Here is a 24052-nt window from a genome sequence, read left to right on the forward strand (position 1 = left end):
ATATAGTATAAAAAGCAGAATTATTTAAAGAAATGCTTTTATAGGCACTTACTTTATAGGAACAAAAATTAGAACACATTTTTATTTTAATGCATGTGGTCAGGAGATTGATATGAAAATTATTAATATGAAACACTTCCCTAAGCCTAGTAAAGCAATAACAGATAACACATAAAGAAATTTGATTATCTGGCATAAAAATTGTTTATTTTTTAAAAAGTATTCATTATGGAAAGGTTACTATTGTATTTATTTATTTATTTCATCCATTCATTCAATTAATAAGACTATTTGATCTCCTTATGACTTTGGAGATGTACAATAGTAAAACAATTTACAAATGTAAACAAAATAATGACAAGTTTCCAGAACAAAACAACAACAAAACAAAAAGAGCCACAAAAATCTCTAACAACAGCCACATAGTACACAACAGGTTTATTATCCACTATAGCCCAAGTCATGGATGAAAGCCAGGTTTTAAGGGCTCTTTTAAAGAAGGACACACTGGGAGGCCAAATGAATTTCTAGGAATATTGTTAACGATGATAAGTCCAGTTGTCCAAAAATCATACATACATGCATACATAGATACATATAAACACACATACACACTGAAACAGAAAAGACAAGCTTTCTTAAATTGAAAGACAAAAAAGATAAGTATAAAAAGTGGAAAGGGGGGGGGGACATAAATAAGGCAGAATATCAGCAAATAGCCCGAGCATGTAAAGATGAAGTGAGGAAAGCTAAGGCTCACAATGAGGAAAGGCTTGCCACAAAAGTAAAAAATAACAAAAAAAGCTTCTTCCAACATGTTAAAAACAAGAAAAAAGTTAAGGAAACAATTGGTCCATTGCTGGGAGAAAGTGGCAGGAAGGTGACAAGCAACAGGGAGAAAGCAGAACTATTTAACTCATGTTTTGCATCTATCTTTACACAAAGGGATAAAACAGTCCAACCTGTCAAAAACAGCACCACAAAAATCAGATTAGGAACACAAGTTGAAATAGGGAAGAAAATGGTAAGTGAGCACCTGTCTACCCTAGACGAGTTCAAATCACCAGGACCGGATGGATTACACCTCAGGGTTCTGAAGGAACTGGCAGACGAGATCTCAGAATCACTGAACTATATCTTTCAGAGATCCTGGAGCACCGAGGAACTACCAGAAGACTGGAAAAGAGCTGATATGGTTCCCATCTTCAAAAAAGGAGGGGGAAAAAACAGATCCAGGAAACTACAGAACTATCAGCATGACCTCAATACCAGGAAAGATTCTGGAAAAGATAATCAAGTAACTAATTAGCGAACACCTAGAAGCAAACAAAGTAATAGCCAAAAGCCAACATGGATTTGTCAAAAACAGATCATGCCAGACTAATCTTATTGCATTCTTTGATAATATGACAAAATTAGTGGACCAAAGGAATGACGTTGATATAGTTTACTTGGACTTCAGTAAGGCATTTAATAAGGTAGACCATAACCTACTACTAGATAAAGTAAAAGAATGTGGGTTAGACAGTATCACCACCAGATGGATTTGTAATGGCTGACCAACCACACTCAATGTGTAGTCCTCAATGGAACTGCATCTTCATGGAGGGAAGTATGCAGTGGAGTACCCCAAGGCTCTGTTTTGGGCCCAGTACTCTTCAACATCTTCATCAATGATTAGGATGAGGGAATAAATGGGGAACTCATCAAATTTGCAGATGACATCAAACTGGCAGGAATAGCCCACACACCAGAAGATAGGCTAAAGATACAGAAGGATCTTGACAAACTTGAACATTGGGCACTATCTAATAAAATGAAATTCAATGGTGAAAAGAGTAAGGTTCTACATTTAGGCAACAAAAACAAAATGCACAGGTACTGTATAGGTAGTACCTTGCTCAACAGTAGTAACTGTGAAAGGGATCTTGGAGTCCTAGTGAACAACCATTTAAATATGAGACAGCAGTGTGCGGCAGCTGCCAAAAAAGCCAACACAGTTCTAGGCTGAATAAACAGGGGGATAGAATCAAGATCATGTGAAGTGTTAATACCACTTTATAATGCCTTGGTAAGGCCACACTTGGAATACTGCATTCAGTTTTGGTCACCACGATATAGAAAAGATGTGGAGACTCTAGAAAGAGTGCAGAGAAGAGCAACAAAGATGATTAGGGGACTGGAGACTAAAACATATGAAGAACGGTTGCAGGAACTGGGTATGTCTAGTTTAATAGAAAGAAGGACTAGAGGAAACATGATAGCAGTGTTCCAATATCTCAGGGGCTGCCACAAAGAGGAGCGAGTCAAATTATTCTCCAAGGCACCTGAGGGTAGAACAAGAAGCAATGGGTGGAAACTAATCAAGGATAGAAGCAACTAAGAACTGAGGAGAAATTTCCTGACAGTTAGAACAATTAATCAGTGGAACAGCTTGCCTCCAGAAGTTGTGAATGCCCCAACACTGGAGGACTTTAAGAAGATGTTGGATAGCCATTTGTCTGAAATGATAGAGGGTTTCCTGGCTAGGCAGGGGGTTGGACTAGAAGACCTCCAAGGTCCCTTCCAACTCTGCTATTGTATTGTATTGTATTGAGTCCTAATGTTTAATAATGTTTAATGTATGGGATTTGGAGCAGGCCATCTCTGCCTGCTTGTACAAAACAGGGAGAACTATGAAACAGACAGTCCTTCTGCTACCATGCACCATAAAGGATATTAAAGATAACAACCAATACCTGGAAATCTGCAAAGCTCAGAAAGTATAGATGTTACATGAGCATGCCGGTAACTGCCCATACGTCTCTATTCTGGACCAGCTGCAGCTTTTGAAAGGTTTTCAGAAGCAGCCCCCATATAAAACACATTTCAATAATCTACACACAAGCTGATCAAAGGACTGGCCAAAGGACTTGTCAGGCTAGATAAAGACCCAACTGGTAAACAACATATATTTATACAAAAGCCTGTTTATAGTAATCACTTTCCAATTGAACAGGAGCTCTGCCAAATTGTACACTAGTTCTGAAGGAAGAAGCATAGGTTTGTTCAGGAATATCACTGGTCCTGGGAGATCCAAATGATCACAGGATTTGTCAGGGGTCTTCTTGAGTCTATTCTTCCCATCTAGGCCTCCCCAAAGCCTCCAGACATTGGAAGGAGACCTTGACACAATCACTCAGTTAGCCTGGGTCTGTGGGTACAATTGGATATTATCAATGTACTGATGGTACCCAATGTCAAATGAACAGATGACCTTAACAATGTAGGTGTCATGAAGGTGTCAAACAGGCGAGGCAAGAGTATTGAGCCCTAGGCATTCTACAAATTAAACCCCTTGAACTCTACCTGTTCTCTGCTACCAACACCAATTGGGCTTGATTGCAAAGAACAGAGAGTTACTGCAACACTATAAACCCACTTTCCCAATCCCCATAAGTGATGCAGAAGGCTACTATGGTCAACGGTATTGAAAACTAATGGGAGATCGTGGAGAACCAGGAGGTTGCACTATTCTCATTCTTCTACACTAGACATCATTAACAAATGGAACAAATGTTGTCTCAATACTACAGTATATACTGGTCTGAAGCCTGACTGGGAAGGCTTTATATCAGGGATGTCAAATTGGCGGCCTGTGGGCTGGATGCATCACACGCAGGCCACACCCACCCAGCTCAACAAATGGGAAAAATATCATGAAATGTCATGTGATGGCAATTTGTTGCTGTGAGTTTGACACCCATGGTCTAGATATTCAAGTTTCTTCTGAAGCACACTGAAACTGCAATCCATCCAACTTCTCAACAACCTTTAGAAACTGGACCAAATGACTGTCTGTGGGATATAATAAGAGTGGGAAAATACCTATGTAACATCTAGTCTGATATGTTATTGTGTTGGAGTCATATCTAATTCTTCTCTATTTGCACTCTAGGAGTCTTTTCTGGCATTTCATTTTCTGAAGTTGCTCAGAAAACCAAGAAGCACTCCAGGATCAACCCACAGAGAGAACCTATAGGAACCATCTAATCCAAAGCCCTTCCAGCCAGGCACCAAGGCTTCTTCTGAACTGACCATTAGATCCTTGGAAAAGCCCAGCTAGTTATGTAAGTACTAAACCTTCAGCACTCACATGGGAGGTCTAGATATACATCCAACTCTGAGAAGGGACTCAAGAATCAGCAGGGCTAAATGAAGCCACTAGAAGAGCCACCTCAAGATCCCATTGTTGTTAGCCATAAGATCAAACTCCATTAACCTCCATTTTGGCTCCCATTTGTAATTTGCTTCTCTTGAAGCTGACCAGCACTGTTATCAGGACCACTTTCAGGTGACAGAAATATAAGATCTTTAAACATATTTGGTGTCTGATCACTGTTCCTTATAACACCATTAAATAAATAAAAAATCAACCAATCACATCATATAAATTCCAACTTAACTCCAGACCTCCATAAATATAGTGATTCTTCCATGTCCTATTTTGGGTTATTACATCATGGCTGATTTGTATTGTAAATATTTAAGGATATTTGATGACAATCCTTAAATACTTTACCATCAACCAATATTTATTAATTGGCATTTCTAAAAATAGTAAAACATAAATGTACTATTTTGAGTACAAAAATGGTAAAAATGATTTGAAAATAGATAACTTCAGTAGGGCTGTAACCACCTCTACAAATTCAGATAGCGATGAAGAACATTCAGCTCCATAATTCTGGGTAGATTAAAAGTATACATTTGGATTACTTAAGAGTCTCTAGAGCACATTCTACTGAGAATTAATTATTGCCTACAGAATTATATATTCAAAGTCAACAAATAATCCTACTGACTATCACTAAATCGAGGGGGGAAAAGATTAGTATGAGGTCATCATCTATGCTGTTCTTTCTGTTCAGTTTTGTGAACTGAACTTTCTATTGCAACTAGCTGCAATACTAAGGTTTAGTTATATAAAGTTTATTTAAAATCAATTGAGCTTTCTTTATTATTAAAAATCTTAGTATATGCCATCATACTAAAGGCTGATTTTAAATATGATTTTTAGAAAAAGTAATAAGCATAATTTAAATAATTAAATTTAAAGGGTACTCACCAACTTTTTTAGCATTATATTTTTTTGCTTTCATCTTATGTGCTCTTTTTAGCATCAGCTGTGCAGTAGAAATGTCTTTAAAACCCCTAGAGAAGAAACAGTTATTCTCCACATGCAAACATAGGTGTTTGTTTAATAAGCATGCAGGCTAGTAACCTCTGGATGCTAGCAGCAGCCCTTTTGCAATACTGAATTTGCTCTGGGAGGTCTTTTGATCTTCAGGAGTGTCTTTTCGAGGAGTCGTAAGGCCAAGAAACATGCAGAGAAAATGTTAAATATGCAGAAAAAAGTTCATGTGACTTTTTGGGTTCCATATATTTCTCCCATCCAATTCTAAAACAAAATACATGATTTTGCTGCATATATTACAGTGCAAACTATAGAACATAATTTTGATTTTATGCGTATTCAAAACATATTTTATAATCATACAGATCAGAACTATACACATCTGTCCTAACAATATGTTTACCATTAAGAATGCTGATGAAAGAATACCTAATATTCTGGCCATCATTAATGACATATACAATATTGCTGAGTAGAATAGCAGAATTATTTTATATCATAATGTGAACATATGCAAAACTATCATCTAAACATTCTGTATAATTTCACCCCACCATTTATGATTAAAAACTAGTCATGATATAGGTTGGGCATGCTATAGGCACTGTCAGTCAAGGAATGTTGGCTAGTGGGAATCAGGAAATGCGTCTTCTCTGCTATAGCTCCGCTCCTCTGGCATATTCTGGAATGGGACAACTTGCCTTAGCCAACTCCCTGCAGCCAAACTTGCTAGAAGACAACTTGCCACAGGTCAATTTAACAAATATAAAAATTAAATTTATTTTGATGGAATCATGGTCAATAATAAAATAAAAAAGTCAATCCAAAAATATAAGAATTACAATAATTTTGACAAAAATATGGTCAACAATAATAAAAGTACTGAATTAAATTATTAATACAGTGTTGAATTGTACTGAGGTGAGTTGGCCTGTGGTGAATTGGCTGTGGCAAGTTGGCTGCAGCGACTGGTCCTAGATCTGTGATGGTGAACCTATGGTACATGTGCCAGAGGTGGCACACAGAAGCCTCTCTATATGCCCGCCCACTGTGTGCAAGCCCACTCTTGCCAGTTGCTCTTCTGGTTTCCGGCATGCCAGTTGGTCGTCGTGCACGCTGAAGCATCAGAAATCTAAAGAACAGCTGACCAGTGCACGCATGTGCACTGGCCAGCTGGTCTTCGGGTTTCCAGCATTCTGGCATACACGTTCCTGTTGGGTACTCAGTGCTGAAAAGGTTCGCCATCACTGTCCTAGACCCTCTCCCTTCAGGTATCTGGATGACCCTGAGCCCATTGGCCTTTTGCATTGTGTGACTGTGACCCCAATGTCTTAAGGATCCCATTTCCTGGCTGTATTAATATTCAGGGTAACGATTTTACTTGGTGCCATGTATATTTATTTGTACTATTTTAATTATTTTAAATGTTTCAAAATTATTTTTGTTTTATGATGTATGCCACCCAGAATCATTTTGTTGAGATGAACAGCTATAAAAATAAAATAAATAAAATAAATAAATTTAAAAGAAAATAATAACCCAAACATACCATTCTTCTGAAATTTTTTCCTCCTTTTCAGATCGTAACGATAACTTTTGGCAGGACTTTGGCTCAGAAAGCTGTGAGGCAGTGCTTCTTCCTGACCTACGGAGAGCAAGAGCATGCTAAGAAGCTAATCCAACAAGATTTAAATCTCTACAGCTTTTGCTGTGCTATAAATTCCCATTATTTTCTGAAGTTAAGAAATAAAATCTAAGCTCCAGGAAAGCTTTATGCTGGAGAGTAATAGAAGTTAGAGATTTATATAAAATATTTATATTTGTACTTCAAACATATCTCAAGATGTTTTTACAAAGAAATATAGGGTATAGTAAAGCTTTCTTTTTCTTTTTTTTTTTAAAGATTAAAAACATTTTATTTATTTCATTTTCATTTTCATTTTATACAATCACTTATATACTGTGCGTAACAAAAAACAAAAAAAGGAAAAAATCCACCATAAAAAAAAAAAACCCAACATGACACTTCAATCCCCCATACACCCTTTCTTCTCCCCCTCCAACTTTCATTTCTCCCCTCCAGCATTCCCCTCTTCTACTTCCCTTCCCCCTCAGACATCTCCCCCCCCCTCCATCTCACCCTCCTTACATTCCCCTCTCACTCCCTCTTTACTTCTCCCTCTTCTTTCCCTCTTCTCCTCACTTTGGTGTATCCCTACAATTAATCTATTCAGTTTATTTTTTTAGAAAATAAAAGAGAAAAAGAAAAAAAAAAGAAAAAGAGCCACAGTATACAAGTGAATTCTTATTGTTCTAAGAATTGAAACTGTAATTCCACCCTCCCCCCTCCCCCCTATAATCCCCCCTCCCTAACCCCCTTACGGCTTCCCAGGTCCCATACCCGGCATAGTTCCTTAACAAGCACTTGAGTATAATAAAACCAGCTAACTTTAAAGTTAAAAAAATAAAAGAAAAACAAAAAAAAGGGAATAGTAAAAAATAGAAAAGAAAAAAACACACACAGAAAAAAAAAAGAAAAACAAGAAAGATCAATAAACCCACTACATTAACACAGCTTCCCATCATCTGTAAATCTTAAACAATGTAGCTCATTCCAAATTTCGGTTATTTTACTACTTGCAGGGTTTCAAACTGTGTTAGAACCAGGTAAGTTAATCAATTAGGATTCCCCAACTAAAAGTCTCATTGCTTTATCTATCTATTCAGACCTTTAATTTATCTCTTTTTTATCCGAATATCCAAACCTTTCTATAAAACCATTAAACTCAAGTACTTCTTTCATTTTTCATTTCCAACACCTCCCATTCTATCCTTACCCAGATCCACATGTAAATTTTTTTACCTTCCACCCTGCCTTTATCCATATCCACATATATATTTTACCGCGTCCATTGCTCCTCACATATTTACTCCACCTTCCTGGAGACTCTCTGACTAATCTTTCTTAACCTTATATTGAAATAGCAACTGATACAAACATCAGCTTGCATTCTAGCCCCAAGTAGTCTAGTTAAGCTTTCGCTACCCTTCCCTCTCCCACGCGCCTCCCAACTCCGTTCGTCCCAGACCACAACTCAAAAAGATCGCGATCTCCACTCTCCTCGCCTAGGAAAATAATTCATGCGCAATTTGAGTTAGAGTTCAAACAAATCTTATATACAATATGTGTCCACAATCAGCAAGGCTTCTTTCAGTCTCCATGTCTCATCATCGATATACAACTTTTCCATTTTATCCCAGGCAGAAATCATAAAGTTTTAAGAACATCGCTAAGTCTTTATTCTTTACTCTTCTGCCCTTCCGGAAGAGGAAAGCAACACCCTCCGCCTTGTAGCCACGTGTCTCGCTGCTTGTCTTCTCCTTCTCCTTGTCTCTCTCCAGGTCCGGATGAATCAGGAAGTCCCGCCTTCAGGGTCTTGTAATAAAATTCTCGGGCTTCACAGACAGAATTAATGCGGTGTTTTTGATTGCCAAATGTAACTGTAATGCCAGCTGGGACTTCCCATTTGTATGGAATCTGAGAGTTTCTGAGTTCTTCAGTTAAGAAAATGTAATCTCTCCTTGCTCTTAATATTTGAGATGGTATCTCTTTAAAAACAATCAAGTCCTGTCCATCAATTCTCAACCTCTTGTTGTAAAGCTTCTGTATTATCACATTTCTGGATTCCCTTGTGGTAAAGTATATAATTATGTCCCTCGGAAGCTGTCGCTGTTTTGCTACCCACGAATTCTGGCGGTAAATTTTTTGAATCTGCCAATCAAAGTTAAGTCCCGGACTTCCCACCGAGCGGCTAAGAGCCTCAAAGAAGATCTGTTTCAAATTCTCCTGTTCGTTTTCACGCAGTCCTCTAACTCTTATTGCGAAGGCAGTCTTATTATAATTTATCATGACAAGTTGTTTTTGAGCATTTTCAATTTCCTGTTGTAACGTTTGAATTTTGGATGTCAGATTAAAGTTAGTTTCTTCCAAAAGTTCCAATTTATCCTCCGTTTCAGCAATATAATCTGTCATGACTGTCATTACTCCGATCATATCCTCCTTTGCTTGAGCAATTTTAGCATCAAATTGATCATATAAATCCGATATCAGTTGATTAATTTCCTGTCTGAAATTATTAAGCGTTTTGAGAAGAAATTCTTGTGTTAACAAATCTCCAGTGGAGGACGTAGGAGGCAAGGGTAGCGGCTTCATAGCAGTTTTTTGAGATATGTTATTAAGGAAGCGCTTCTGCTTAGATTTGGGAGCCATTCCAGAATAAAAGTAAAAGACAAGCAATCAGGCTAGCCAAGAATCAAAGTCTCTGCTCCCCTCAGTTAATCTTTTAACAGTTAATACGGAGAAGCCTTCAGAAGAGTAGGGCTGACTAAGTACGTCACATCAAACACAAAAGCTATAAGATCGCCATCTTGTGACGCAGCTAGAAAAGGGAGCCTTTTGCAAAGTTGAAGCTGGTATTTTAGATAGTAATAAAAAAAATTCCTCAGGAATGGTCCCCGCCCGGATTAATTTTTAAAATAGCTTAGCTTTGTCCTGGGGGGGGGGGGGCAATCTGCCTAGGGCTGCAAAAAAGGCAGCTGCGGAGAACTGGCTGGAGTAAAAGCTCAGCTAATGTTGAACCTCTTCTCCATTCACAGCAAAAAAAAGCTATGAATTACAAAGAGATCCTAATGACTGACCTTCTCCCTGCCCCTTTCTGCCAGAAAGGGGAGATATCTATAGATCTTATAAGATATACAGACCAGAATCCTGAGAGGAGCTTCGTTGAGCTCCCGACGGCGGCAGGCTCCTCCCCCCGAAGCCAGTAAAGCTTTCTTTATCTTAGATATTTTTCTTTTAAACTCTATATAATTTTTATTGAGTTAAAATTTTAGGATTTGAGAGTTTAGTACTGCTATGCTTTTCTTTAAATGAGTAAAGAATGGCTTTAAAAGTAAACTGCTTAGCTTGAAAAGTTAACATTCTGAATTTGGTGTATGCCATTTAGTTATGAACACATGTGCTTTAAATTTAATTATCTGCAGGAATTAGAATAGCAAAGCATCTAGATGTTTTCAATTATTCATCCAGTGCTCATCCTGGGTGTTGTCAGTATGCAAATAACCACAAACAGCAACAGATAAAGCAATTTATTTGACTTACCAGTTGCTAATATCGCTGTTTTCTGATAATGTTGTCATTTTCCTAAGCTGCCACATTTTATGGGGAGGTGATTTTAAATGAAATGCGTTGTCCTCACTTTCTGTTGATTTGTTGTACTTGTAAAGAGAGATTTTTTTAAAATCAATAATCTCACTTTTGTCTGAACATGAAATATGAAAGAAGGGCTGACTTATGTACCACTTTCATTTATTGAAATTTTTATAAGCTGCTTCTTTAGGCTAAGATAGTCTACAAATAAATTAATGCTGCAACTAAAGAAAATACTAATATCAAAAAACCCACAATAGAGGGGAAAAATGAAGCTTCAACTATTTCTAAGAATGAAACCGTGCCAACACAGTCAATTTCAAGTCAATCAAAACGTAAGTGAATCAGTCACTTGAAACAGAGTTGTGACATTGTGTGAATGGGGGCAATCACTTGCCTTGGGGCAATTCCTATCTAAGGTCTGCTTCTCAAAATTGAGCTTACACTGGTGGAATAGATAGTAAGTCTAATGGGAAATATAATTAAGAGGAGGCCTCCAAAATATGCAGTCTCATAGAGAAAAAAGATTCTCAACAGCAAACTAGAATCTTTAATTTGGTACAGAAATGCACAGCCAGCCAGCTCAAATTATGTAACATAGTCAAAATACTTAGATATCAGTTGTTACATTTTTTTCATTAGCTGAAACTTCCAGGTTACAAAGTAACCTCACACTGTAACTTATTTCCATAACACATTGTTCTTCTGTGGTGGGGTTTCTTTATCTGGGTTTAATAATTAATTCTGTCTGCTATATAATTTTTTGGTTCATATGGAATATTTCTTCACATATAAATTATGCTTTTAGGAATATGCAGCACTGTTGAATAAACTTTTTGCAAGATTTGCAAGGCATTGCACAATGTACATGGAAAATAAGGGAAATAAGTACATTAAAGTGCATGGAATAAGAATAGGATGTTTTTACATCCTAGGATGTTTACTAGTCTCTTAGGATCTGACATAAAGTAAGTTATGTGTAGAGAGACCCCTGTGAAGTCAGAGGCTTGAGGTTTTTATAACAGCTGCATCTTGCAAAGACAGGATGCATTTTAAATTTTTAATGAAACAATGGCCTCTGTAGCAGTAGAAGCAGCCCAACTGAAAACTTCAAAGAAACATCCGGCATTGTGGAACATTCTCCTATACCCATAGTCTCTTTTGTTGGATCACAGCCACAGACTTTAACAGGATCCAGTCATTTTACCATAAGCTGGAATGCACTAAATTTTCCCAATATACCTATGGTGTGAGCAGATTTAAGCTGCACAGTTTACACTGCTTCTAGATCATGAATTTAATGTTTAAACATATTTGCAGTATTTTTTTCATTCCAGTTTATGGTACATTTACTGGGATAAGGGTCCCACTTAAAATCAATGAATTCACCCAAGGGCATGGGTTTAGAAAAGGATGCAAATCTTAACTATTTTCATAAGTGGAAAAATAATGGATATGAAGCACTACTCTCTGCAGCTTATTATCATTCTCTTACTACTGGAGGGAATACACTATATATATAGTTAGGATACACTTTAGAAAATATAATGAAAGTTTACATTTCAGTTTATCAAGTAACTAACAAATAATACAGTTCAACAATTTTTAGATGTTCTGAAAACCTTCAGCTGTTACTATATAATGTATACTTCAGTCTTTTTTTTAAAGCACTTTGTCAACTAGCCATTTTTAATCCACTGCCAAATGTGCAGCTGAGACATATCATTTTTTGTTTTGCTACTGTGAAGTAAAGTGTTGAAAGAAATCCAAAATAAAAGGGGAAAAAATTAAGCAAATCAAAGAAAAGCTACATGAAAAATTATATCTGGGGATGAGGAGGAAGTTACAGACTTCTAAAAGTAATTATGTTTCTTCAGTCAATAAATTGTGGTATTAATCATACCAAGTATAGCACGTTTCTAAAGGAATGAACAAAGGCCAAAGATGAATAAAGTTTCTGTGACATGTTACCTTTGGCGAGGGCAACTGGTCTGAGCAAAGCACTGTTTGTGAAAGGAAGCAGTTGGAATCCAAGGTTGGCCATTCTTTCTCAATGACAGCCTGGTTAAAAAAAAAGGCAGTGAAGTTAATAGTGCAAGGACAATATAAAGTCATTTTGATAACTTTAATAAAGTAGCATTTTATCTATGTTGCATGAGTTTTCCAGTATCCCTGGATCATATATTAGAATTGTCACCCATCACGCAGCCAAAACAATATGAAGTGATAAGGATTAGCATTGCATTAATGATATACTTAAAAACTTACTGTCGATTAATAGTAACACTAATGGAGAAAATCTAGGTTCTAAATTATTTTTCATTCAGGTTTAGCTTCAGACATCGTCACAGACTGGATTTAACTCAGACAATTATCTCCTGCATATTAAAGGTGTTTTTTTTGTAAAATTGTACAACGGAATGTTGTGAAATTACACAGAATTATACAGGAGAAGCGAAAGTACAGGATTCTTATGGAAGTATTATCTGGAGAATTAATTAATTAGTTTGTCTCAAGAATATACACAGCTGCCAAACTTGAACATTGCAATTGTGGAAGGCATATATTAAAACAAAGAGCAAAACAAAACAAGATGCACAGTCTCAATTAATATTGAACAGACATTCCTAGCAGGGGTGGGTTCTGGGTGCTGCTACTGCTGGTTTGCTCAGGGACACACTGCATGTATGCACATGCACAGTACTAAAAAACTGGCTTCTGCGCATGTGCAGAAGCAAAAAACAAGATGACGGCATCGTCGAGAGAACCAGTTCGACAGCATTTACTACCTACTCGGCTGAACTGGTCCGAACCGGTAGGAACCCACCTCTGATTCCTAGGCAAATAGAAGCCCACCTTCTTACCTTCCTCTGAACAGAAACTCAAATCATTGTGGCCCCATGGCTACAAAAAAACCAGCTTTTAGTATTTTTTCCTGATGCAACTGTTACTTTTTGAAATAAAATTTATTTTCAAAATTTATAAGTTGAAAATTACAGCTGTGAAATATCATAAAGATTGACTTTTGAGAAGATTTACATTTTAAAAAATCCAAATGTGTTCCCTGAAGTACATATACTTTCTTCTTTTCTCCATTTTCAGTTAAAACCAAAAAGTACATACTGAGTTACAGTTCCATGTATTTACCTTTGCTATACCTTTGAAATTGTAATCTCAAAAGAAGGTGCACTGGAGACAAGAAATATGTTTGTAATAATGTTTGTTTACAACATAAAAGCTGAGCAACTATTATCAAAGCATAGAAGCAAACACATCCAGTCAAGCAATGCTGGATTTACAACAGCCTCCCAAATCAGTCACTCAAATCAGAAACCCATAAACCAGAATGTTTAGGGCACTTTGACAAAGTACAGCAAGACTTAAAAAAATTATTGAAAGTGGTGGTGATGAAACAGCATAGTATAGTAACTTAAGTTTTTCCATCTGCCCAGGATTTCCTATAGATATTCACTGTATGGAAAGGGCTCCTGGCAATTTCAGAAAAGAATAAATTTTCCCACAGTTTAGGTGAAAAGATCCTCTAGATAGGAATATTCTTTAGCAGTAGCCTAATTAATAATAAAAGTATAAAAGATGCAGAACTAAATTAACATCACCACATTGCTAACATCAGATGGGAGTGCTAGTAGTGATTGAGTTCATAAATTAAGCAGATTTGGGTGCATTTGATATTGAATGGACTATTATCAGAGAATTCTAGGACTCTTGACTGGTCGGGGAAGTTGAAAAATATTTTGACAAGCCACTTTTGCATTATTGCTAATCACATGAAAGTGTCTGTAAAGTAATCAGAGGTCAGCCTCAGAGAATGTAATTTTGCTAACCTAGCTTACTGGTTAGTTCTAATGACAAGGTAACCCTTGAAAAAATATTCTGGGTACTCAGATGACCACTCTGAGCAAAGTCTTTTCCCTAAATGTACTTTCTTACCTCCAAATGAATTTGGGTCAGGTTTATAATGCTTTCTCGTGCTGGGAGAAAGGCTTACATGTTCTTACTGTGTCAGAAAGAAAGATTTCCCCCTTTTTCCTAATTTTTTCCTAATTTACTTTTTTTTCCTAATGAAGACAGCCAGAAGATCAAAATAATAATCAGAACAACCATAACAAAACCCAAGAACAACACCAACTCAACTTCTTGTTTGGTTTTATCAACTTTTAAGTTATTTTCTTGGCACAGAAAATGCATCTCTGTTTTGCTTTATTTAGTTAAAGGATTTACCGTATATGGCTGCCCATTTTACATAAGCCTGGGCAGCTTATGACACCGATAAAACCAATAAATGAAAATAATGAACTCAATAAAAAGAATAAAACAATAAACCAAAACTGTGTACCCTAATTGTCCCCCTAGGCATTCCCCACAGCAGACTCAGATACCCTCCTTCTATACTTCAGTATCTAAAACTTAAGTATTATAACATGGTTCTATATAACTTTCATAAAAATGAAATAATACTGTTATAAATTTAGAATATTCATAATTGGAGCAATCCAAATAGAGTAGTACATTTTCAATTCAAATAGTCCAATTTTTCAATATTTTAAGCTGCACTGATGATATAATTACCATATAAAATGAAATTATTGACGACATGATACTAAAATTTGTATTCAAAAGACAAGGTTTTTTTTCCCATGAGCCTATTTATGAAAAAAGCTAAGGTAAACTATACTATGGGACGAGTAACGATATTACTTCGGTAGATATAGTTTAGAGAAAATAAATAAAATGAATCAGGTTTTTAATAAAGGATATAGCAAGGAGCATATATGAAATATGGAAATATATGACATGTAATTTCTCTAGCTATTGAAACAATATGACTTAAATATGTCACATGTTTTTGTACTTGAAACATTTTAAAACATTTACTAACTAAAGGACTTAAAATCAAAAGTTGTATCCCATTACCTACTTACTTCATTAAACACAAATTCATCCACATTAATTTCTTTATAGTCATCCTCAACTTCGTCAGTTTTAACAGCTGCCAAAGCGCTGGCTAGTTTCTTTCTCAAACGAAACCCTTTCCAAAGTGCCTAAACAAAAATGTAAAGCATGCTGTATGAGGCCATAGATCAAGTCCGCATTCAGATTCTCTATGTTATCCCATTAGAAAGTTAAAACATTTTAGACTCTCTCTCTCTCTTGCCTAGCAATAGCTCAATGACCTGTTTTTTGAACTTTATGTGACATTTAAAACTAGAAGACAAATTAAATATCAGCATATGCCTAGAGCTCAGAACACTCTGGAGGTTTGACTCAAGCAAGCAGAATGGAATCCTAAACTCCTTCAACTACAAACCAAGGTCAACTAATTAATTATTTGACAATTCCTTCAGGACCTACTATGAATGTAGAAAAATGTGTGTGTGTGTGTGTGTGTGCATGTATATGTGTGTGTGTGTATATATGTATGTATGTATGTATGTATGTATGCATGCATGCATGCATGTATGTATGTATGTATATGTGTATTCATTCCATTGAAAAATAAAATACAAAGCCAAAGTGGAGGTGAAATATGGAATACTGACTTACAGTAAACATCCCATAGATGTATGCATTACTTTTATTACTTTTTAAAATACATTTAAATAATTTCTGCTACTAGTATACTTTTCAAATAAGGTTCCCAATATTTCTTTTAAAAAATCTCCAATACATTTAAACATTTTTGCAAATACTTATTTTTAATAACACCCCCAGAGAGATATACACACCATTTAATCATGTGCTTTCTAGCATAAAGCTCTTAGGGGCTCCATTTGAGAATATTTCAAATACAATTATATTGGGAAATTAAATTAAATTAAAAATGAAACACTGAATTTGTAATTCTACTGTTCTTGTCACTGACAGAACTGCTTTGCCAGTTAGAATTGCTCCTTCAAATAACCAATAAGGTTTGGTTATATATAATAATGGATTTATATTTGTATGATTAGGTAAGATAATTTGCGGTCTGTTGCAACAATGATAAAAGAAGAGTTTGTACACTTTAAGGATGAACGTTAGCAAAATGACTCAAGATTCTGGTTTGTGCATATCTCTGTGAGTGATGCTTGCTTTTATGCTCAACTAACCCATAAGAAATCACTTAAAAGAGACTTGAGTTATACAAGCCAATTACTTGTATTACTGAAAGACCACAGGAGGACTTTTCAGAATGACTTACCATAAATGCAACTTTATACTTCAGTTTGCATAAATTCAACAGCTAATTACTATTTCTTTGAATAAGTACCTTTAAATCCATTTAGCTATCTGAATTCTCAAAAAGGAGAGGAGAGGGCACATTTTACCAACCTTAGCTCACTAACCTGAAGTATAGTAGCAGCTTTATGCCTATCCAAAAAATGATTATTATTTTTTTCACAGCTGACAATCTTTCTTCTGAGGTAGTAGCTCCGCCAAGCAGACTGGATTACAGTTGCTGCCAGATGTAGCCTTGTATAAAAATTGATCTCTTTACGAATTCTATAACCTCGCCAAGATGACTGGATAATTATGGCTGCTGAGCTATAAATAAAAAAAAACAACAACACATTACTTTAAACATATAGGCTGGGCCAATAATTGTACTGCATATTGCTGTTTTTTTTTTTTTAAATGTGGGATACTATTTGTGGAACAAATAAAAAAGATTAGATCTAACAAATATAAATGTGCTTTTACTGGAAACCAAGGACATAGCAAAGAGCCAAATTTAGTCCTTTTCTCTATGTATACTTTGTTGTGAAAAAATCTTCCCTATCATGAGAGAGAAGACTACTGAATGCAAGGAAGCTTTAATATTAGATAATTAATTCATGCAGAATTGAAGAAAGAAGTAGGGAGGATAAAGAAGGCTGATGGACTATTTTCCAGGCGTTTTACAATAATGCTATTTTGCTTGATACCAAATAACTGTCAATGCTGACAATGAAGGTTAATGCATGTTACACAAGCAAACTAATTGTTAATTAAAAAAAAAATGGCACTGCAAATTTTAAATCCATACATGCTAAATGCATTTTAAGGAGATAACTACTTTTTCCATATACAGTATAATAATCATACGGATGCTAAGTTTGGCAGTTCCTGGTAGGATCATTCTTGCCGAAATGTTTGGAAGGGGAATTCAAACAGAGTGAGGAAAGGATACATATTATCTTCATATCTGTTAAATTTATTTAACAGCAAAAAAATGAAATGTCAGAATTGGAAGATAGGAAACTTAGAATCAGAATTCAAATCAGGATCAGAAATTATTAGTATTTGAACAATCATTTCTGATTCTGTCATTAGAACTGGAATTGATAGATTTAGTGTTAATAATTTTAGATAACACTATTTATATGAAATGACTTTACATTATAAAGTAAAAATGAAAATATGAACTGAAAATGTTAAAAACAAGGTAATGGTAACCAGCATGCTTAATGATCTCACAGCTGACATCAAAGTAATGAAGGTTAGTTTTGCATTACTTGGCTCAAGAACAAATAAAAATGAAAGTATACCAGTGAGATAATCAGGAAAACAATTATATGGAGAATAGCAATAGCACTTAGACTTATATATACCACTTCACAGTGCTTTACAGCCCACTCTAAGCAGAGAGAAGAACAGATGTAGATAATTTCTATGAAAATAACAATCAATTCAAACCATTCCCCCCCCCCCCCCATGGAAATGTCCAACTATGAAAGAATCAGAGAGGTAAGACAGATGACTCTGAATTATGTATATGGAGATGGTTGTTGTGGATACTATGAACTGCAAGAAGAATTAATCAATTGATCTTGAAAGACCAACTGCTCCCTGGAGGCAACAAGGAAAAATTCATCTGATGTAAATGAATGACAAGACTAGAAATACTATTCTAATAGAAAAGAAGTGAAGATAACAAACAAGATAAATGTGTGGGATGAAGAAAATATTGCAATATCTGTGGAAGAATGACAGATTATTATTTGGGAAAGATTCAAATGGTAGCATTTACCAAGGCAGCCTCCAGGAATCAACCTGAGTTGATGGGACATTTTTTTTGCAGCTTGTTCAGTCATAGAAATCCAGAAAAAAACAAGATCTAGGATGATTTGTTTTTAATACTAGTATCAGAAAAAAAGTACATTTCTCTCATTATTGGCCTGAAGCTCATCTCTGTTCCAAATGCAGAAACTGAGTGTATACTTTTGCATTACTCAGTAAATAGCATTTGTAATAACCTGCTGCCTCAATATCAGAAAGAACATGCATAGAATGTACTCACTGAAGCTGAAAAACCCTGAAAAAGCCAATCATTACATTTCACAGTTTACAGCAGCATAAAATGCAACAAGGTATTCAAATGCAACTCAGGGTCTCTGATCTGATCATTTTTTTCTGTGCCTTCAAGTCAATGTTAACTGTATCCTGCAGTTTACATGACATTTTTTGGAAATGTTTTCCTCTCACCATCCTCCCAGGGATGAGAGAAATGACACAAACTCACCTAGCTGACTTTGTATCTTATATGAGACTAAAAATTATGCTTTCTAACCTGATGCCTTAACCACAACACCAAAGGATTTCTTCATCAGTAAACTATAAGGCAAGAAGGAAAGTTAAAGTAGTTCATAAGGTTTAAAGTTTAGGACATCTCTGACTGCAGATCTGTGTCCTATCCATCCCAGATGAGTTGAGTGGCTAACTAGAAAATATTTTGAAGAATTCCTGTTAAGAATGTACCAGAATATTTTGTATGTTACCTATAAAGTAGAATCTAGGGGTGATCCATATGCTTAGACCAGGAGACAGCAAAATACTGCCTTTTCACCGATCAGGAGGATTTGTTTGATCTGAATTAAATAATAGTTTGTCTCCTTTATGGCTGATAACAGATTGCTTTTTAAGATTTAAACATCTTCTTTGATTTTTAGCCCTAGAGTGTTTTAACTATTGCAGAAATTGGTTTATGTACTAGGGGGAAAATAACTAGATTAGTGTATATTTTTCTCAAAATTAGTTCACCCTATTTTGGTAGAACTGCTTTGTATGCAATGTTCACTCACAAGGACTAACAGAAAGCCTTAGAAGTTATCACCATCAGATTAGTTTTTAATGTGCAGCTAGGTTCAAATATTTAATTATGGAAATGAACCTTACATTCCAGGAGCACTTGTGCAATATTGAATTCAAATATTAAAAAGTTACATTATCTGATTGGAAGTCATGCCTGAAACATGCCTGAACAACTAAGTAAGTGAGCTCCAAATCTTGGCTAAGTGCATCCATTTCTTCCTATCATAATTTGAAAAGATCTATTCATCTACAGAATGTTCAATTAAAATAAATTAATAAAGAGATGAAAGATTATTGGTGATGTTTTATGCATGTTTCCCATTAAAACCTAGATGGATGAGAAAAAAATTCATTAGAAAAATTCGGAGTGTTGCTCTTAATCAGTACAGATAATACTAAGTGGACCTAAATTCAGATTTAACACAAAGCAACTTGCATACATCACCAATAATAAATTGGACTCTTTTCTTAATAAATCCTGAGAAATTGTCACATAATTTAAAAGGTGTTGTCAAAATATATCCAAAACATTTTACAATTGCTGTAAAAATTTTCTGTCATGCACTACCATACAGAGCAAGAGAACATACAAAAATATATTAATATCAGTTTTTGGCAGCTATCAGATTATAGATTGTAGCCTCGCCAGCCTATCCCACACTATCCTGAAAACTTCCAAATTAATACTCATGAATTATCTTTGTCAGAAATGTTATTTCACCAATCAACTAGATTAATTTCTATAGTTCTATATCACCAGTAACCTTAGGAAGATAACAGATACAGTGAAACCACACAGCTCACCATTTTGGTATAGGTGTTATCAGGAATGCAACAAAAAGAACAGTCATAGAGACAGGGAAAGCCCTTCAGGCTGAGTAGCAGAAGAATGACTAATAGCAGCATGCAAAAGTACTCATATTATGTTACTTAAATCTTCTTCAAAAAAGTGTTTTATGAAAATTTATAAGATGCATGACATCAGCACAAATTCACCATAAATAGCTCACCTAAGGAGGATATGTATATATTTGTGAAAATGTTTTAAATAAAATATAAAAAAAAACCAAGAGGCAATACACTATAGAAAAATACTGAGAAACAGAAAATAATAGAAAACACTGAGAAAAACTTTTGTTTTTCTTGTTCCACTAATAGGTAAACCAGAATTCTTGAAATGATTTAATACATGTAAGTTTCATTCCATCCACAGTATAGAAGACAGTCCTTTAAAATTGATACATTCATTTTATGGCAGTTATATGAAAATATGTTACTGAATAATTATAAATCTACTGTCCAATAAGACAGTATATTTTGGAGGTTTGAGATTGGAATTTGTTGTGCAAGTAAAATTCCTAAATATTGCTCATTTTCATTAATTATATTTATTTCATATTTCACTTCTTTAGAAAATGTCTCAACAATTCAAAATAATCTTTCCACCACTTATAAAATTAATTTCATTCAAATGTCAAATTTATAGGACTCTAAGACAAAATGAATTAAAAAGCAGTTGATTAAAAACTATTCTGTTTGTTAGAATACTTTGGGACAGAGGAAGTAGTACTGAGATTGAAGAAGGAAACAGAAGAAAAACCCAGAGAAACATGATCTTAAAGACTCTCTAGGTTTTTGTGTATGCATGTATAAATTTCTCTTCTATTGGAAGCACCAAAAAAGCTTAGTGGTTATGCTAGGAATAGCCTTTGGAACAGTCCTATACATCATTGTTTCTCAACCTTGGCAAGTTTAAAACATGTGGACTTCAACTCCCAGAATTCCCCAGCCTGCTATACTTCAAGAGATTCAGCTTCCTAAATGTTTCAAAGGCAGGTGATGTTTATGCCAATAAGCTTTTTGAAGGAATGATTTGCAATGCACTGAATAGCCTAATGTTTATAGATATATTCTTAGTACAATTAATATAATTATGTTTATACAGAATAAAGAAAGAGTAGAAATAGAAGACAACATGGTAGTTGCTTTTTTCTTGCTTATGGTGTGCTACTCACGTTTCTATTATTACTGATGTGCTGTCAAAGTAGGTGTACAATATATGTACTTAGTGATGATGCTGTCTGTTTTAAGATTATACAGAGATACAGTTATATTTCCATAAAAAAGCTTGACCCTTTGCTCTTACTTTTGTGAATTGTCAAAATGTTGAAGGTAATTTCCTCTTTCAATGGCTGTAATTTGCCTGTTGGATTTGTTTCTCTTAGGGCTGATTAATGCATTGCTTTCCTCACTGTCATTTGTAGAATATTGAGTATTCTTTTGTCTGTATACTTGATTTTCATCTGTTTCTGGAACTGTCATGAAGGAGTTAATAGGCTCAGTGTGAGTATGGCCAGAAGTAATCCATCTTTCAGGCATATTCAGCAAGTCCTGCTTATTTTCTTTTACACTCGAGGTAAAGAAGTTATTTTTCTCTGTGAAGTCTTGTGTCAAATGATCTGCCTGTTTTTTTGGTTCTTCTGTCTTTGTAATGTTTAGAACTCCATACTCATGTGCATAGCGATGTTCAATACTAAGTTTCATCAGTTTTTTTAGATACCAACACTGGAGCTGTACAGAGTCTTCAGAAAATGTATCTCTGGAAAAGGAATAGTTAAACCATATCTATTATTATTTATTTCAGGTATGCTGCTCTCCCAAAATGGTTTATAAGATTAATAACATATAAATGCATTACATACATATTAGCTAACAGTTTTTCTAAATATATCTTAAAATAATCTTATATCTTAAAATAATAATAATAATAAATCAATATATCTTAAAATACAACCTTGGTGAAATATATATCACATCACCTTAGAGAGCTTTACTGATAGAGTCTTATATTCTGTACAAGCCAGATTAGTTGCTGGTTTTGGTGGGTCAGCAAGTACGTCTTTGACAATATCTAGAAAAGAACTTGCTTTTGGGATCAATCTGTTAAGATGGCGTTGTAACTCTTCATTGAAAATGCTGCCAACTTTGAGGCATCTATGGGATATCACAACACATATAGGAAAAAATGCTGCTGATGTCTGACATTCTTTTTCTTATACCTCTCCTCGGTGCCACTGATGTCCATTCAAGATTAACGTGATCTGATATAAAATTCAGCACTAAATATTATTTAATTAGAGCATTAAATATTATATTATATAATATTTAAATGCTATATATTTATTGTTATGAATTAGATAATTGTTTTATTTCAAACAAATCAACGCATCTTCATTTATCAGGAAAGCATGAACAACTTAAATACTATCTATTATATTATGTTCTCCAACTTAAGAGAGAACAAATGATTGTCTTCTGAGCAGAATGCTTTGCAGAGAACAAAATTCAGTTGAAAGTGAGAGAGAGACACACACACAGAGGGAGCATATGTGTGTTATATCTCTACCAAGAATAAATGCCATGACAACAATACAGTAATATTATGTAATTCTATATAACTGGGTGTATCTCCTAATATTCTTATTGCTCCTTTTTTCTTGTAAAAAGCCTTTAAACTTCATAAAGAGTTTTAATGTTTATATTTTTTTCAGTTTCAATTCCTTTTATAAGCTTTTAATGTCATTTTCACCTGTTTAAACTGTAACCTTTTAAAAGGGTTTCAGCTTCCATTAGGGTCTTTTATTTCCAATCCTCTGTACAAGGCCTGTTGAAAGCCAAAACACTGAAACAGAAGTACATTTTTGCATAGCTGTTTTCAAGTAGGTGTTGGAAGATTAACTGACAGACCTTTATTAGATCTGAATAATTTTTAAAAGCATATAATTCTTAAACAAGAGCAAGCTTACTTTGTGTGAAATCAGGATGGAACATCCTAATTTAGCTATACACCTCTGTTAGAAAAAATGACTTAATGGCTATGATTATATGTGGCAACTTACATACTTCAAGTTGTATCTACATGGCCTCATTTACTTACAAACAGCCAAAATGTTTATGGGGCTTCATATTGTTCTTTAGGAATATAATATTAAGGCTACAATCTTATAGACTCTTTTTAGGGGGGAAAAATCCCATTGCACCCTATGGAAGGTAATTATTAATATTGTTGTTTCATAATCAGCGAGATGTTTATACTGGATTTGACATTTTTATCCACCTATTGAATCTTTCTCAAAGACCTTGGATAGGCAGATGTTGTTTGGTGATGTTAAAAGTATTGTAAGAGCTGTTTCAGGTAAAGCTCATTTTGCAATTGACTGGTAGTGATTTTGTCAATGCCAATGGTGCTCAGAACTGCTCCAAATATTTTGGGATTGTATCCAACGATTTATTACTATCAGTATCATTGCTTTCTTTTGCCATAGTCATTCTACTTCTATTTGTAGATTTTTGTATTTTGTGTTTTTCTCCAGGTACTGAACATCCACCAACCATTTTTTTCTTTCTTATCAATAATAGTTAAGTCTGGGATATTATGTGGCAAGTGCATGTCTGTTTGAACTCTAAAAACTAGATTACAATTGTTATGATTCATTGCATAGTCAGACAGATGATTAAACTGAATTTGACATTTTATTCACCTATCTAGTCCTTTCTAAGGACCTGGGATAAGTGGATATTATTATATTTATATC

General features: G+C 34.9%; 1 protein-coding gene across 1 annotated transcript in view; it reads right to left on the reverse strand.

Annotated features, from left to right (window-relative positions):
* Nucleotides 1–24052, reverse strand: part of LRRIQ1 (leucine rich repeats and IQ motif containing 1) — a 99605-nt gene that overhangs the window by 33896 nt on the left and 41657 nt on the right. Inside the window, 7 exon segments of the mRNA XM_032221680.1 lie at nucleotides 5108–5193; nucleotides 6726–6821; nucleotides 10338–10453; nucleotides 12357–12446; nucleotides 15329–15448; nucleotides 16733–16931; nucleotides 21604–22056. Of these exon segments, the coding sequence (XP_032077571.1) occupies nucleotides 5108–5193; nucleotides 6726–6821; nucleotides 10338–10453; nucleotides 12357–12446; nucleotides 15329–15448; nucleotides 16733–16931; nucleotides 21604–22056 (1160 nt within the window).

Source organism: Thamnophis elegans, chromosome 7, assembly GCF_009769535.1.
Source record: "Thamnophis elegans isolate rThaEle1 chromosome 7, rThaEle1.pri, whole genome shotgun sequence".
NCBI lineage: Eukaryota > Metazoa > Chordata > Lepidosauria > Squamata > Colubridae > Thamnophis > Thamnophis elegans.